General features: G+C 63.6%; 1 protein-coding gene across 1 annotated transcript in view; it reads left to right on the forward strand.

Moving 5' to 3' along the window:
* The first annotated feature begins 567 nt into the window (after positions 1-567).
* CPSF1 (cleavage and polyadenylation specific factor 1) overlaps positions 568-16,839 on the forward strand; it is a 38,303-nt gene continuing 22,031 nt past the window's right edge. Inside the window, exons 1-22 of the mRNA XM_084508549.1 lie at positions 568-607; positions 2,179-2,359; positions 2,477-2,504; positions 4,233-4,366; positions 4,438-4,518; positions 4,633-4,784; positions 6,261-6,407; positions 6,496-6,635; positions 6,716-6,826; positions 6,926-7,019; positions 7,124-7,211; positions 7,299-7,424; positions 8,303-8,354; positions 8,448-8,542; positions 8,634-8,708; positions 8,819-8,899; positions 10,258-10,347; positions 11,869-11,985; positions 12,096-12,237; positions 12,311-12,489; positions 14,752-14,888; positions 16,041-16,209. Coding sequence (XP_084364675.1) covers positions 2,216-2,359; positions 2,477-2,504; positions 4,233-4,366; positions 4,438-4,518; positions 4,633-4,784; positions 6,261-6,407; positions 6,496-6,635; positions 6,716-6,826; positions 6,926-7,019; positions 7,124-7,211; positions 7,299-7,424; positions 8,303-8,354; positions 8,448-8,542; positions 8,634-8,708; positions 8,819-8,899; positions 10,258-10,347; positions 11,869-11,985; positions 12,096-12,237; positions 12,311-12,489; positions 14,752-14,888; positions 16,041-16,209 — 2,382 coding nt within the window. The 5' untranslated portion in view covers positions 568-607; positions 2,179-2,215. The remainder of the gene's footprint in view (positions 608-2,178; positions 2,360-2,476; positions 2,505-4,232; positions 4,367-4,437; positions 4,519-4,632; positions 4,785-6,260; positions 6,408-6,495; positions 6,636-6,715; positions 6,827-6,925; positions 7,020-7,123; positions 7,212-7,298; positions 7,425-8,302; positions 8,355-8,447; positions 8,543-8,633; positions 8,709-8,818; positions 8,900-10,257; positions 10,348-11,868; positions 11,986-12,095; positions 12,238-12,310; positions 12,490-14,751; positions 14,889-16,040; positions 16,210-16,839) is intronic.

Below are 16,839 nucleotides of genomic sequence, written 5' to 3' on the forward strand. Positions count from 1 at the left end.
CCTAGGGGTGCAGACCCCACAGATGATGCAGACCCCATAGATGCAGACCCTATAGATGCAGACCCCATAGATGATGCAGCCCCTATAGGCACAGACCCTATAGGACTCTTGACCCTATAGGATGCAGCCCCTATAGGATGCATGACCCTATAGATGCAGCCCCGGTAGGTGCAGCCCCTATAATCCAGGGCCCTATAGATGATGCAGACCCTATAGGATGCATGACCCTATAGATGCAGGTCCCTAGGGGTGCAGACCCCACAGATGATGCAAACCCTATAGATGTAGACCCTACAGGATGCATGACCCTATAGATGATGCAGACCCTATAGATGCAGCCCCTATAGGATGCAGCCCCTACAGATGCAGCCCCTGTAGGTGCAGCCCCTATAACCCAGGGCCCTATAGATGATGCAGCCCCCATAGGATGCAGCCCCTATAGGTGCAGACCCCATAGGCGCAGCCCCTATAGGCTCGGCCGGAGGACCGACGTCTCTATGGTGGCGGCCAGAGCGGCCGCTCTACCCCTCCCCCTCCAGGCCCGCCCGCCCCGCCCACTTCCGGCCTCTCGCTGGTCGGCTTCTGGCCCGCGCGTGGGAGCGCGGCGGTGAGCGGGGGGGGGGGCGCTGGGAGGGGCCCCAAAATTTGGGAAGGGGGGCGGGGGGGGGTCGAGGGTCCCCAAAATTTGGGGAGGGGGCGGGGGGGGGGGTCAGGGAGCCGGGGGGGCCCGAAATTTGGGGGGAGGGGGGCACCGGGGGGGGGTTAAGGAGCTGGGGGGCCCCAAATTTGGGGGGGCGGGGGCGTGGGGGGGGCTCTGGGGGCCCCAAAATTTTTTTGGGGGGGGTTGGGGGGGGGCTGAGGAGACCCAAAATTTTAGGGGGGGGGGCAGTTGTGGGTGTGGGGGGGGATTAAGGGGATGTAGGACCCCAAAATTTAGGGGGGGGGCTCTGCAGAGCTGTGGGACCCCAGAATTTGGGGGGTGGGAGCCTGGGGGGGGGGGGCAAAGTTTGGGGGGGGGGGTTCGGGGGGGGCTCTGAGGAGCCCCAAAATTTTTTTTGGGGGGGCAGATGTGTGATGGGGGAGGGGTTAAGGAGCTTTGGGACCCCAAAATTGAGGGGGGGGGGGCATGGGGGGGGGTTAATGAGCTGAGAGACCCCAAAAATTAAGGGGGGGGCCACACATGGGGAGGGGGGGCTCTGCAGACCACAGGACCCCAAAATTTATGGGGGTGGGACCTTGACCCAACCGGGAATTTTTTTGGGTGGAGATGTCCCAAAACTCCAAAATTTTGGGGACTGGGAATTTTTTGGGGGGGAGCTTTCCCAAAATTTTGGGGACCTCTCCCCCCAGCGCTCCCCGATTCCCCCCCGCCCCTCCCCAAAATTTACGGGGGTGGGACCTTAACCCAACCGGGAATTTTCTGGGGGGGAGAAGTCCCAAAACTCCAAAATTTTGGGGACCTCTCCCCCCAGCGCTCCCCAATTCCCCCCCCCCCCTAAAATTTATGGGACCGGGACCTTGACCCAACCGGGAATTTTTTGGGGGGGGGAGATATCCCAAAATTCCAAAATTTTGGGGACTGGGAATTTTTTGGGGGGGAGCTTTCCCAAAATTTTGGGGACCTCTCCCCCCAGCACTCCCCGATTCCCCCCCCCCCCTAAAATTTACGTGACCGGGACCTTGACCCAACCGGGAATATTTTTAGGGGGAGATATCCCAAAATTCCAAAATTTTGGGGACCTCTCCCCCCAGCACTCCCCAATTCCCCCCCCCCCTAAAATTTACGGGGGCGGGACCTTAACCCAACCAGGAATTTTTTGGGTGGAGATGTCCCAACATTCCAAAATTTTGGGGACCTCTCCCCCCAGCACTCCCGGATTCCCCCCCACCCCTCCCCAAAATTTACAGGGGTGGGACCTTAACCCAACCGGGAATATTTTTGGGGGGAGATGTCTCAAAATTCCAAAATTTTGGGGACTGGGAATTTTTTGGGGGGGAGCTTTCCCAAAATTTTGGGGACCTCTCCCCCCAGCACTCCCTGATTCCCCCCCCCCAAAATTTACGGGACCAGGATCTTGACCCAACCGGGAGTTTTTTTGGGGGGGAGATATCCCAAAATTCCAAAATTTTTGGGACCTCTCCCCCCAGCGCTCCCCGATTTCCCCTCCCTATCCCCAGGCTGGTTTTTGGGGGCGGGGGGGGGGTCTCGGCGGCCATGTACGCGGTGTACAAGCAAGCCCACCCCCCCACGGGGCTGGAGTTCTCCATGTACTGCAACTTCTTCTCCAACGCCGAGCGCAACCTGGTGGTGGCCGGCACCTCCCAGCTCTACGTCTACCGGCTCAACCACGACGCCGAGGTCAGCCCCCAAAACACCCCTTTTCACCCCAAAAATGGGCAGTTCGGGGGCGGGCGGGGTCGCCCCGTTGGGTTTTTGGGGTGTTTGTGGTGGTTGACGGTCGCGTTGTTCTTGCAGAGCGGGGTGAAAGGAGACAGGAACGCGGGTAGGTGGAGGGGGCGCCCAACACCTTGGGGGAGGGGGGAGGGGGGAGGGGGATGGTATCCATGGGGGGGGTGGGGAGGGTGGGGGGTGGGGGGGTGGTGGTGGGTTTGGGGTGTGATGGTGTTGGGGGGCGGTGGTGTGGGGGTGTTTGGGGTCTTGGAGGTTGGTTGTCTTGGAGGTTGGTGGTCTTGGTGGTGGTTTTGGGGTGTTGGTGGTGTTGGGGTGTTGGTGTTGGGGTGTGAAGGTCTTGGGGTGTTGGTGGACTTGGGGGGTGGTGGTCTTGGGGTGATGGTGTTGGGGTGGTGTTGGTTTTGGGGTGTGAAGGTCTTGGGGTGCGGTGGTGTCGGGGTGTTGGGGGTCTTAAAGGTTGGTTGTCTTGGAGGTTGGTGGTCTTGGTGGTGGTTTTGGGGTGTTGGTTGTGTTGGAGGTTGGTGGTCTTGGGGTGTTGGTGTTGGGGTGTGATGGTGGTGGGGTGTGAAGGTCTTGGGGTGTTGGTGGTTTTGGGGTGTGATGGTGTTGGGGGTCTTGGAGGTTGGTTGTCTTGGAGGTTGGTGGTCTTGGTGGTGGTCTTGGGGTATGTTGGTCTTGGGGTGTTGGTGTTGGGGTGTGATGGTTTTGGGGTGTGAAGGTCTTGGGGTGTGATGGTGTTGGGGTGTTGGTGGTCTTGGAGGCTGGTTGTCTTAGAGGTTGGTGGTCTTGGTGGTGGTCTTGGGGTGTTGGTGGACTTGGTGTGTTGGTGGTCTTGGGGTGTGATGGTGTTGTCTTGGAAGGGTTGATGGTTTTGGGGCATGGTGGTGTCGAGGTGTGATGGTGTCAGGGTGTGATGGTGTTGGGGTGTTGGTCATGCTGGAAGGGCTGATGGTCTTGGGGTGTGATGGTTTTGGGGTGTTGGTGTTCTTGGGGTGTGATGTCGGGAGGTTGGTGATCTTGGGGTGTTGGTGGTGTTGAGGTGTGATGGTGTTGGGGTGTGAAGGTGTTGGGACATTGGTGGTCTGTGGGGGATGATGGTCTTGGGGTGTTGGTGGTCTTGGGGTGTGAAGGTGTTGGGGTGCGATGGTGTCAGGATGTTGATGGCCTTAAAGGTTGGTTGTCTTAGAGGTTGGTGGTCTTGTTGATGGTGTTGAGGTGTTGGTGGTCTTGGGGTGTTGGTGTTGGGGTTGTGATGGTGTTGGGGTGTGAAGGTCTTGGGGTGTTGCTGTTGGGGTGTTGGTCTTGGGATGTGAAGGTCTTGGGGCATGATGGCGTTGGGATGTCGGTGGTCTTAAAGGCTGGGGGTCTTAAAAGTTGGTGATCTTGGGGTGTGATGGTCTTGGGGTGTTGGTGGTCTTGGGGTGTGGTGTTGTCAGGGGGTCGGTGGTCTTGGGGTGTTGGGGTGTGACATTATTGAGATGCGATGGTCTTGGGGTGTTGGTGGTCTCGGGGTGTTGGTGGTCTTGGACGGGCGGGCTGGGTGGGTTCCGGTGTTCAAGAGGGGTTGGTGGTCTGGGGGTGTCGGTGGTCTCTTGGGGTGTTGGTTTTGGGGGGGGGTTGTGTTTTTGGGGTGCTGGTGTCCTCGGGGGTGTCGATGCTCACGGGACGTTGACGGCCACGAGGTGCCGACCTTCTCCTTGGACCAACTTTGTGCCAAAACACGAGGGGTGGGTGAGGCTGGGAGGGGGTGGGGGTGGTGACACCGTGCCCTGTGTGTCCCCCCCCACCCCGTGTCCTCGCCCTTCGCCCCTCCCCGCAGAAGGGAAGGGCCACAAGGAGAAGCTGGAGCTGGTGGCCTCCTTCTCCTTCTTCGGCAACGTCATGTCCATGGCCAGCGTGCAGCTGGCGGGGGCCAAGCGGGACGCGCTGCTCCTCAGCTTCAAGGACGCCAAGGTAGGGACGGGTCCTGGGGGTGGGGGGCACCCAGGGGTGCCCCCAGCCCCGCCGTGACGCCCCCACCACAGCTCTCGGTGGTGGAGTACGACCCCGGCACGCACGACCTGAAGACGCTCTCGCTGCACTACTTCGAGGAGCCGGAGCTGCGGGTAGGCGTGGGGGCTGCAGGCAGGTGCTGCCCCCTCCCAAAAAAACGCAGCTGGGGGGGTTGGGGGGTTGCCCGGTGACCCCCCTTCTCCAACCCTAAACCTGGTTGCCCGCAGGACGGCTTCGTGCAGAACGTGCACATCCCCAAGGTGCGCGTGGACCCCGACGGGCGCTGCGCCGTCATGCTGATCTACGGCACACGGCTGGTGGTGCTGCCCTTCCGCCGCGACTCGCTGGCTGACGAGCACGAGGGGCTGGTGGGAGAGGGGTGAGTGGGGGCCGGGGGCCTGCCGCAGCGGCCTGCGGCCAACGCGCGGGTCAGCGTGTGGCTCTGTATGGCCAACATGGTCAACGTGTGAGTCAATGTGGCCAAGATGTGGCTCAGCATGGCCAACATGGCCAGTTATTGGCTCAACGTGGTCAACATGTGGCTCAGCATGGCCAACATGGTCAATGTGTGAGTCAATGTGGCCAAGATATGGCTCAGCATGGCCAACATGGGCAGGTATTGGCTCAACGTGGTCAATGTGTGGCTCAACATGGTCAACATGTGGCTCAGTGTGGCCAACATGGTCAATGTGTGAGTCAATGTGGCCAAGATGTGGCTCAGTATGGCCAACATGGCCGGTTATTGGCTCAACGTGGTCAACGTGTGGCTCAGCATGGCCAACATGGTCAACATGTGAGTCAATATGGCCAAGATGTGGCTCAGCATGGCCAACATGGCCAACGTGTGCGTCAATATGGCCAAGATGTGGCTTAGTATGGCCAACATGGCCAGCGTGTGGCTCAGCGTGGTCAACATGTGGCTCAACATGGCCAACATGTGGCTCAGCATGGCCAACGTGGTCAACGTGTGAGTCAATATGGCCAAGATGTGGCTCAGCATGGCCAACATGGCCAGTTATTGGCTCAACGTGGTCAACATGTGGCTCAGCATGGCCAACATGGCCAACGTGTGAGTCAGTGTGGCCAAGATGTGGCTCAGCATGGCCAATGTGTGGCTCAGTATGGCCAATATGGCCACCGTGTGGCTCAACGTGGTCAACGTGTGGCTCAGCATGGCCAACATGTGGCTCAGCATAGCCAACATGGTCAACATGTGAGTCAATGTGGCCAAGATGTGGCTCAGCATGGCCAAGATGTGGCTCAGTATGGCCAACATGGCCAACGTGTGAGTCAGTATGGCCAAGATGTGGCTCAGCATGGTCAATGTGTGGCTTAGTATGGCCAATATGGCCACCGTGTGGCCCAACGTGGCCAACATTTGGCTCAGCATGGCCAACACAGCCAACGTGTGTCTCAACACGGTCAACGTGTGGCTCGTTGTGGCTCAACATGGCCAACACGCGGCTCAATATAGTCAACGTATGGCTCAGTGTGGCCAACATGGCCATTGCGTGGCTCATTATGGCCAACATGGCCATCATGTGGCTCAACGCGGCCAACATATGGCTCAGCATGGCCAACACAGTCAACGTGTGGCTCAACGTGGCCAACACAACCAACGTGAGGCTCAACACGGTCAACGTGTGGCTCGTTGTGGCCCAACACGGCCAACACGCGGCTCGATATAGCCAACGTATGCCTCAGTATGGCCACCGTGGCCAACTGGGGGGGCCAAGGACGGGCTGGGGGGGGCTGGGGAGATCGTGTCCATGTTGGGGCTGGATGTAGGGGTCTCCGAGGCCCCCTCCCACCCAGATCCCACCGTGACCTTGGTCCCCCCCGTCCCGTTGCGCAGGCAGAAGTCGAGCTTCCTGCCCAGCTACATCATCGACGTGCGGGAGCTGGACGAGAAGCTGCTCAACATCATCGACATGCAGTTCCTCTGCGGCTACTACGAGCCCACCCTCCTCATCCTCTTCGAGCCCAACCAGACCTGGCCGGGGTAAGGGGGGGGACGTTGGTGTCGGGGGACGACGTGACGCCGAGGGCGCGGCGTCCCCGACGGCAGGAGGTGACGCCGTGCCCCGCAGGCGCGTGGCGGTGCGGCAGGACACGTGCAGCATCGTGGCCATCTCGCTGAACATCATGCAGAAGGTGCACCCGGTCATCTGGTCCCTCAGCAACCTGCCCTTCGACTGCACGCAGGCGCTGGCCGTCCCCAAGCCCATCGGTGAGGCCGGGGGGATGGTTCTAGAAGGTTTCTTTTTTTTTGGGGAGGGGGACACCGCTGATGTCTGGTTGCCCCCGTAGGCGGCGTGGTGATCTTCGCCGTCAACTCGCTGCTCTACCTCAACCAGAGCGTGCCGCCCTACGGCGTGTCCCTCAACAGCCTCACCGCCGGCACCACCGTCTTCCCGCTGCGTAAGGACCCCCCCACCCCCGGGGAGGGGGTCGGGGGGGGGATTTTGGGGTGGGCGGGGGTCCCGAGGCGCCGCCCCCGACGCCGCGCGCTCCCCGCAGGCATGCAGGAGGGGGTGAAGCTGACGCTGGACTGCGCGCAGGCCGCCTTCATCTCCTACGACAAGATGGTGATCTCGCTGAAGGGGGGGGAGATGTGAGTGCCACGCAGACCCCCACAGGGGGACGGGAGGGGGTCCCGCACCCCCCCCACCCCGCCGGGCACGGCCCCCGACCCCGTCCCCGTCCCTCTGCCCGCAGCTACGTCCTGACGCTGATCACGGACGGGATGCGGAGCGTGCGCTCCTTCCACTTCGACAAGGCGGCCGCCAGCGTGCTCACCACCTGCGTGAGTCCCCGTGGCCGTCCCTATGTCCATGTCCGTCTGTCCCACGTGGCCGGGACCCCCCAAAAATCTCCCCATTTTTACCCGCAGATGGTGACGCTGGAGCCGGGCTACCTCTTCCTGGGGTCCCGCCTGGGCAACTCGCTGCTGCTCAAGTACACGGAGAAGCTGCAGGAGGCGCCCGTCGGCGTGGCCAAGGACGTGGCCGACAAGCAGGTGGGGTTGGGGGGCACCCAGGGGGTCCCGGGCCCCGTGGTCACCGCGTCCCCACCGCCACGGCCCTGCCACCGCGTCCCCATCGTCCTGGCCCCACCGTGGTTGCACCCCCGTGGCCGTGTCGTGGCCGTGTCGTGACCCAACGTGGCTTGGTCACCGTGTCCCCAGGGTCTCCGTGTCCCCATCGCCACCGTGTCCCCACTGCGGTGCCCCTGACATCTCCTTGTCCCCCCCCTGCTGGGTCACCACCCCCCTGTCCCCACAGCCACGTCCCCACAGCCTTGAGGTCACCCCTTGGTCACCGCGTCCCCGTGGTCTCCATGTCCCCACCACCACATCCCTACCACCAGGTCCCCATTTCCTTGTCCCTATTTCCTTGTCCCCATGGCCACGTCCCCTTGGTCACTGCATCCCCACGATCTCGGAGTCCCCACTACCAGGTCTCCTGTCCCCTCCATGTCCCCATGTCCCCAAGGTCTCCACATCCCCGTGGTCTCCGTGTCCCCTCCATGGCCACGTCCCCATCTTCTCCACATGTCTGTGGTCCCCATGTCCCCAAGGTCTCTGTGTCCCCATGTCCCCATGTCCCCTCCATGGCCACATCCCCGTGGTCTCCATGTCCCTGTGGTTTCCACGTCCCCATGATCTCCGTGTCCTCTCCATGTCCGTGTCCCCATGGTCTCCACGTGTCCGTGGTCCCCATGTCCCTGTGGTCTCCGTGTCCCCATGGTCCCCATGTCCCCTCCATGGCCACATCCCCATGGTCTCCGTGTCCCTGTGGTCTCCGTGTCCCCCCATGGCCACCTCCCCATTGTCCCTGGTCCCACTGGGCCACCACCATCCCCGTGCCACTGTCTCCGTGCTCCCTCCCCCTGCAGGAGGAGCCCCCGATGAAGAAGAAGCGCTCGGACTCCTCGGGGCCTTGGGCAGGTAGGTGACACCGTGGGGACAGGGACGGGGACGGGGACGGGGACGGGGACACCCCCCCGTGGCACCCACCCTGACGGGCGCCGCCGTGGCCAGGAGGGAAGTCGTCGGCGCAGGACGAGGTGGATGAGATCGAGGTGTACGGCAGCGAGGCGCAGTCGGGCACGCAGCTCGCCACCTACTCCTTCGAGGTACGGCCCCGGCCTCGTGGCACGGCTCCCCGGTGCCACGCCGTGTCCCCAACCTTGTCCCCAACTCCGTCCCTGTCCCCGTCCCACGTAGGTCTGCGACAGCATCCTCAACATCGGCCCCTGCGCCAACGCCGCCATGGGCGAGCCGGCCTTCCTCTCCGAGGAGGTGAGACACGGGGTGGGGGGACACGGGGTGGGGGGGACACGGGGTGGGGGGACTGACACGGGGTGACGGGACACGGGGTGACGTCCCCGTGGTGTCCCCTGGTCCCCCAGTTCCAGAACAGCCCAGAGCCGGACCTGGAGATCGTGCTGTGCTCGGGGTACGGCAAGAACGGGGCGCTCTCCGTGCTGCAGGTGAGCGTGGCCGGCGCCGGGTCCCCGTGTCACTGCGTCCCCCTTGTCCCCACGTCCCCACGTCCCCCACATCCCCATGTCCCCGTGTCCCTGCGTCCCCATATCCCTACATCCATGCACCACCACATCCCTGTGTCCCCATATCCTCATGTCCCCTTGTGTCCCCTTGTCCCTGCACGACCATATCCCTGCACCCTCACATCCCCAAATCCCTGCATCCCCATGTCCCCGTGTCCCCATGTCCCCAAATCCCTGCGTCCCCGTGTCCCTTTGTCCCCACATCCCTGCACCCTTGTGTCCCCAAATCCTTACATCCCGTGTCCCCTTGTCCTTGCATGACCATGTCCCTGCACCCTCACGTCCCCAAATCTCTGCAAGCCTGTGTCCCTTTGTCCCCACGTCCCTGTACCCTCGTGTCCCCAAATCCCTTTGTCCCCGTGTCCCCATGTCCCCATATCCCCGTGTCCCCATGTCCCCATATCCCTGTGTCCCCATGTCCCTTTGTCCCTTTGTCCCCATGTCCCCATGTCCCCAAATCCTTGCATCCCCATGTCCCTTTGTCCCCATGTTCCCAAATCCCTGCATCCCTGTGTCCCCATGTCCCCTTGTCCCTGTGTCCCCTTGTCCCCATGTCCCCTTGTCCCTGTGTCCCCATGTCCCTTTGTCCCCATGTCCCTGTGTCCCCAAATCCTTGCATCCCATGTCCCCTTGTCCTTGCATGACCACATCCCTGCGCCCTCATGTCCCCAAATCCCTGCATTCCCATGTCCCTTTGTCCCCCTGTCCCCGTGTCCCCATGTCCCCATGATGTCCCCATGTCCTCATGTCCTCGTGTCCCCGTGTCCCTGTGTCCCCATGTCCCTAAATCCCTTTGTCCCCATGTCCCCGTGTCCCCCTGTCCCCATGTCCCCATATCCCTGTGTCCCCATGTCCCTTTGTCCCCATGTCCCCTTGTCCCCGTGTCCCCAAATCCCTGTGTCCCTGTGTCCCCTTGTCCCTGCATGACCACATCCCTGCACCCTCATGTCCCCTTGTCCCTGTGTCCCCGTGTCCCTTTATCCCTTTGTCCCCGTGTCCCCATGTCCCCATGATGTCCCCGTGTCCCCTTGTCCCCCCCCTGTCCCCGTGTCCCCGCGCCGTGCCGCCCGGTGCCGCGGTGAGCAGCGTGCGCCGCGGGCGCGGTGCCGGCGCCACAGCAGGAGCCGGGAGAACCAGGGCTGCGCCGAGCGGTGGGCGCAGGCCGTACGCCCCGAGCCACAGCCCCCCCCTCGCCCCCCCAGCTGCCCGGGTTTTGGGGTGGGGGGGGGGGGCTCGCGCCGCCCCCCGCCCGCGCCCCCAGCGCTGCCCCCTCCCCGCAGAAGAGCATCCGGCCCCAGGTGGTGACCACCTTCGAGCTGCCCGGCTGCTACGACATGTGGACCGTGGTGTCGCCGCCCAGGAAGGAGGAGGTTGGTGGTGGCACGCGGCCCCCTCCCCGGGTCCCCCTCCCCGTGTCCCCTCCCTGAGTCCCCTCCCCCGTTCCACCTCCCCATGTCCCCTTCTACGTGCCGCGTTCCCTGGGTCCCCTTCCCTGTGTCCCCACGTCTCCATCTCCACTCCACCTTCCCACATCCCCTTCCCCGTGTCCCCTCCCTGGTGCCACCCTCCTGTGTCCCCTCCCCGTGTCCCCTCCCCATGTCCCCTCCCCGTTCCACCTCCCTGTGTCCCCTTCTCCATGCCATATTCCCTGGGTCCCCTTCTCCATGCCACGTTCCCCGTGTCCCCTTCCCACGTCCCCATCTCCACATTCTCTTCCCTGTGTCCCCTCCCCGGTGCCACCCTCCTGAGTCCCCTCCCAGTGTCCCTTCCCCGTGTCCCCTCCCCATTCCACCTCCCCGTGTCCCCTTCTCCATGCCACGTTCCCTGGGTCCCCCTCCCCATGTCCCCTCCCCGTGTCCCTTCCCCGTGTCCCCTCCCTGTTCCACATTCCCCGTGCCCCCTTCCCACGTCCCCATCTCCACGTCCCCTTCCCCGTGTCCCCTCCCCGTGTCCCCTCCCCAAGTCCCCTCCCCGTTCCACCTCCCTGTGTCCCTTCTCCATGCCACGTTCCCTGGGTCCCCTTCCCCGTGTCCCCTTCCCACATTCCCATCTCCACATCCCCTTCCCTGTGTCCCTTCCCCGTGTCCCCTCCCTGTGTCCCTTCCCCGTGTCCCCTCCCTGTGTCCCCTCCCTGAGTCCCCTCCCCGTGTCCCCTTCTCCGTGCCACGTTCCCCGTGCCCCCTTCCCACGTCCCCATCTCCACGTCCTCTTCCCTGTGTCCCCTCCCCGGTGCCACCCTCCCATGTCCCCTCCCCGTGTCCCCTCCCCCAGTCCCCTCCCCGTGTCCCTTCCCTGTTCCACCTTCCCCGTGTCCCCTTCCCACATCCCCATTTCCACTCGCCCTCCCCATGTCCCCTCCCCGGTGCCACCCTCCCGAGTCCCCTCCCTGTGTCCCCTTCCCCGTTCCACCTCCCCGTGTCCCCTTCCCACGTCCCCATCTCCACATCCCCATCTCCACGTCCCCTTCCCTGTGTCCCCTCCCTGGTGCCACCCTCCCTGTGTCCCCTCCCTGTGTCCCTTCTCTGTGTCCCCTTCCCCGTGTCCCCTCCCCGTGTCCCCTCGCCCACCCCCTCTCCACTAAACCCCAAAATCATTAGGATCAGGGAAACCCTCCAAAATCACCCGCTCCTACCACCCCCCTGCCACCACCCCCAAACCCCATCCCCAAGCCCCACGCCCACCCCCTCCTTGCACACCCCCAGGCACAGTGACCCCCCCACCCCCCCGTGCAACCCATCCCAACACCTCGCTGCGCTCTGGGGGCAGAAAAATCCCCAAATTCCCCCCAAAAACCTCCCGATCTCCCCACCACCCTCCCCGTGTCCCCCCACCGCGGGATGCCGGCTGCCCCCCGGTCCCGGCGGGGTCTCCCAGCGCCCTTCTCCCCCCAGGCTGAGACGAGCACCACGGGCGAAAGCAGTGACAAGGACACGACCCCCCCGGAGCCCCCCGAGGACACGAGCCGGCGCCACGGCTTCCTCATCCTCAGCCGCGAGGACTCCACCATGGTACGGCCCCGGGGGCGCGGCGCCGGCACCGGTGCCGGCGTTTGGGGCAAAGGGGTGGGCACGACGCCAGCATCCCAACCCTTTTTTCCCCCCTCCCAACCCCAAAAAAGATCTTGCAGACGGGCCAGGAGATCATGGAGCTGGACACGAGTGGCTTCGCCACGCAGGGCCCCACCGTCTTCGCCGGCAACATCGGCGACAACCGCTACATCGTGCAGGTGTCACCGCTCGGCATCCGCCTGCTGGAGGGGGGTGAGCGCACGGGAAGGGGGTCCCGGGGGGGTCCCATGGGGGTCCCGGCACCCCCTGAGGGCTCTCCCCGCAGTGAACCAGCTGCACTTCATCCCCGTGGACCTGGGGTCGCCCATCGTGCACTGCGCCGTGGCCGACCCCTACGTGGTGATCCTGAGCGCCGAGGGCCAGGCGTCCGTCTTCGTGCTGAAGAGCGACAGCTACGGCGGCCGCACGCACCGCCTGGCGCTGCAGAAGACGCAGCTGCACCACGTGAGTGTCACCCGTGCCGCGTCACCCGCGTCGCCCGCGTCACGCGCCTGGCGTGGCACCCGTGGCATCGCGTCACTCGTGGCATTGCGTCACCCGTGGCATCGCGTTACCCACGTCATAGCGTTACCCGTGGTGTCATGTCACCCATGGCATCATGTCACCTGTGGCATCATGGCACCCGTGGCATCACATCACCCGTGGCATCGTGTCACTCGTGGCATAGCGTCACTCATAGCATCACATTACCCACGTCATAGCATTACCCATGGTGTCATGTCACCCATGGCATCGTGTCACTCGTGGCATTGCGTCACCCGTGGCATTGCGTTACCCAAGTCATAGCATTACCCATGGTGTCACGTCACCCATGGCATCATGTCACACGCCTGGCGTGGCACCCGTGGCATCGCGTCACTCATGGCATTGCATCACCCGTGGCATCGCGTTACCCACGTCATAGCATTACCCGTGGTGTCACATCACCCGTGGCATCATGTTACCCGTGGCATCGCATCACCCACGGCATCACGTCACTCGTGGCATCGTGTCACTCGTGGCATTGCGTCACCCGTGGCATCGCGTTACCCACGTCATAGCATTACCCATGGTGTCATGTCACCCGTGGCATCATGTCACCCGTGTCACTGTGTCACCCATGGCACCATGTCACTGTGTCACCTGTGTCACCGTGGCACCAATGTCACCGTGTCACCTGTGTCACTGTGTCACTCATGTCACCACGTCACTGTGTCACTGTGTCACCCATGGCACCATGTCACCGTGCCACACATGTCACCGTGTCACCTGTGTCACTGTGTCACTTGTGTGACTCATGTCACCACGTCACTGTGTCACCCATGGCACCATGTCACCGTGCCACATGTGTCACCATGTCACCTGTGTCACTGTGTCACTTGTGTCACTCATGTCACCACGTCACCGTGTCACCCGTGTCACTGTGTCACCCATGGCACCATGTCACTGTGCCACACGTGTCACTGTGGCACCATAGCACTGTGTCATTGTGTCATCATGTCACTCGTGTCACCTGTGTCACTGTGTCACCCATGGCACCATGTCACCGTGCCACATGTGTCACCGTGTCACCTGTGTCACTGTGTCACCATGTCACCACGTCACCGTGTCACCTGTGTCACTGTGTCACCCATGGCACCATGTCACCGTGCCACACGTGTCACCGTGGCACCACAGCACTATGTCACCGTGCCACCATGTCACCATGTCACCCGTGTCACTGTGTCACCCATGTCACCATGTCACCGTGCCACACGTGGCACCGTGGCACCACAGCACCGTGTCATCGTGTCACTGTGTCACCATGTCACCACGTCACCGTGTCACCTGTGTCACTGTGTCACCCATGTCACCATGTCACCGTGCCACACGTGTCACCGTGTCACTGTGTCACTTGTGTCACTCATGTCACCACGTCACCGTGTCACCCGTGTCACTGTGTCACCCATGGCACCATGTCACCGTGCCACACGTGTCACCGTGGCACCACAGCACTATGTCACCGTGTCACCATGTCAACATGTCACCTGTGTCACTGTGTCACCCATGGCACCATGTCACCGTGCCACACATGGCACCGTGTCACCTGTGTCACTGTGTCACTTGTGTCACTCATGTCACCACGTCACCGTGTCACCCGTGTCACTGTGTCACCCATGGCACCATGTCACCGTGCCACACGTGTCACCATGTCACCTGTGTCACTGTGTCACTTGTGTCACTCATGTCACCACGTCACTGTGTCACCCGTGTCACTGTGTCACCCATGGCACCATGTCACCGTGCCACACGTGTCACCGTGGCACCACAGCACCGTGTCATCATGTCACTTGTGTCACCTGTGTCACTGTGTCACCCATGGCACCATGTCACCGTGCCACACGTGTCACCGTGGCACCACAGCACCATGTCATCGTGTCATCATGTCACTCGTGTCACCTGAGTCACTGTGTCACCCATGGCACCATGTCACCGTGCCACACATGTCACCGTGTCACCTGTGTCACTGTGTCACTTGTGTCACTCATGTCACCACGTCACCGTGTCACCCGTGTCACTGTGTCACCCATGGCACCATGTCACCGTGCCACATGTGTCACCGTGGCACCACAGCACTATGTCACCGTGTCACCATGTCACCGTGTCACCATGTCACCATGTCACTCGTGTCGCCATGTCACCCGTGTCCCCGTGTCCCCGTGTGACGCTGTCCCGTGCCGCCCGCAGCAGCCGAAGGTGATCGCGCTGTGCGTGTACCGCGATGTGAGCGGGATGTTCACCACCGAGAGCCGCGCCGCCGGCGCCCGCGACGAGCTGGCCCTGCGCGGCCACGCCGAGGCCGAGACCCTCATCCAGGACATCAGGTGGGCACGGCGGGGGGCGCGGCGTGGCCCCGTGGTGGCGGTGGCCCCGTGGTGGTGGCGGTGTCCCCGTGGGGGCAGTGGTGTCCCTTTGGTGGTGTCCCCGTGGTGGTGGCAGTGTCCCTGTGGCCATGTCCCCTGGGTGGTGTCCCCGTGGCCGTGTCCCCGCGGCGGTGTCCCAGTGGTTGGGTCCCAGTGGCGGTGTCCCCATGGTGGTGGTGCTGTCCCCTGGGTGCTGTCCCCGTGGTGGTGTACCCGTGGCCGTGTCCCCTTGCTGGTGTCCCCGTGGTGGTTGCGGTGTCTCCATGGTGGTGGTGGTGTCCCCATGGGGGCAGTGATGTCCCTTTGGTGGTGTCCCCTTGGTGGTGTCCCCGTGGCGGTGTCACTGTGGTGGTGGCAGTGTCCCTGTGGCCGTGTCCCCGTGGCGGTGTCACTGTGGTGGTGGCAGTGTCCCTGTGGCCGTGTCCCCGTGGCGGTGTCCCCATGGTGGTGGCAGTGTCCCCATGGCGGTGTCCCCGTGGTGGCAGCGGTGTCCCCGTGGCAGTGTCCCAATGGTGGTGGTGGTGTCCCTGTGGTGGTGGCCATGTCCCCATGGTGGTGTCACCATGGTGGTGGCGGTGTCCCCGTGGCAGTGTCCCCATGGTGGCAGTGGTGTCCCTTTGGTGGTGTCCCCATGGCAGTGTCCTCATGGCCGTGTCCCCATGGTGGTGGCGGTGTCCCCATGGTGGCGGTGCTGTCCCCTGGGTGGTGTCCCCATGGTGGTGGCAGTGTCCCTGTGGCCGTGTCCCCTGGGTGGTGTCCCCGTGGTGGTGTCCCCTGGGTGGTGACGGTGTCCCCGTGGGGGCAGTGGTGTCCCTTTGGTGGTTTCCCCTTTGTGGTGTCCCTGTGGCCGTGTCCCCTGGGTGGTGTTCCCGTGGTGGTGGCCATGTCCCCATGGCTGTGTCCCCATGGTGGTGGCCATGTCCCCTTGCTGGTGTCCCCGTGGTGGCAGCGGTGTCCCTGTGGCCGTGTCCCCGTGGTGGTGGTGGTGTCCCCTTGGTGGTGTCCCCTGGGTGGTGTTCCTGTGGTGGTGGCCGTGTCCCCGTGCCCGTGTCCCCATGGTGGCGGCGGTGTCCCCGCGGTGTCCCCGCGGTGCTGACGGCGCGGTGCCGGCAGCGAGGCGGTGGACGACGAGGAGGAGATGCTGTACGGGGACTCGGGGGCGCTCTTCAGCCCCGCCAAGGAGGAGCCGCGCCGCAGCCTCCCCGCCGAGCGCGAGCCCCACCAGCACCGCGCCGAGCCCACGCACTGGTGCGTACTGGTGCGCGACAACGGCGCCATGGAGGTGAGCCACGCCGCGACCCCCGCTGTCCCCGTGTCCCCCCGGTGTCCCCCCGGTGTCCCCCAGTGTCCCCCAGTGTCCCCCAGTCCCTCCCAGTATCCCCCAGTGCCCCGGTGTCCCCACATCCCCCCAGTATCCCCAGTATCCCCCCAGTGTCCCCACATCCTCCCAGCCTTCCCAGTGCCCCCAGTGTCCCCCTGGTGTCCCCCCAGCGCTCCCAGTGTCCCCAGTGTCCCCCAGTGTCCCCAGTGTCCCCACATCCCCCTGGTGTCCCCATGTCCCCCACCCCACCAGTCCCCCCAGTGTATCCCAGTCCTCCCAGTGGCCCCCTGTCCCCCTGTCCTTCCACCCCCCAGTGTCCCCCAGTTCCCCACTGTCCCCCAGCCCCCCCAGTGTCCCCCAGCCCCCCTGGCGTCCCCATGTCCCCCCAGTGTCTCCCAGCCCCCCCAGTGTCCCCAAATCCCTCTGTCCATCCATCACACAACCCCTCCAGTATCCCCCAGTCCCCCCAGTTCCCCCAGTGTCCCCCTGTCCTTCCTCCCTGCACATCCCCTCAGCGTCGCCCAGTGTCCCCAGTCCCCCCAGTGTCCCCACATCCCCCCAGTCCCCCCAGTGTCCCCATGTCCCCCCAGT

This window comes from Aythya ferina (genome assembly GCF_964211825.1).
Source record: "Aythya ferina genome assembly, chromosome: 2".
NCBI lineage: Eukaryota > Metazoa > Chordata > Aves > Anseriformes > Anatidae > Aythya > Aythya ferina.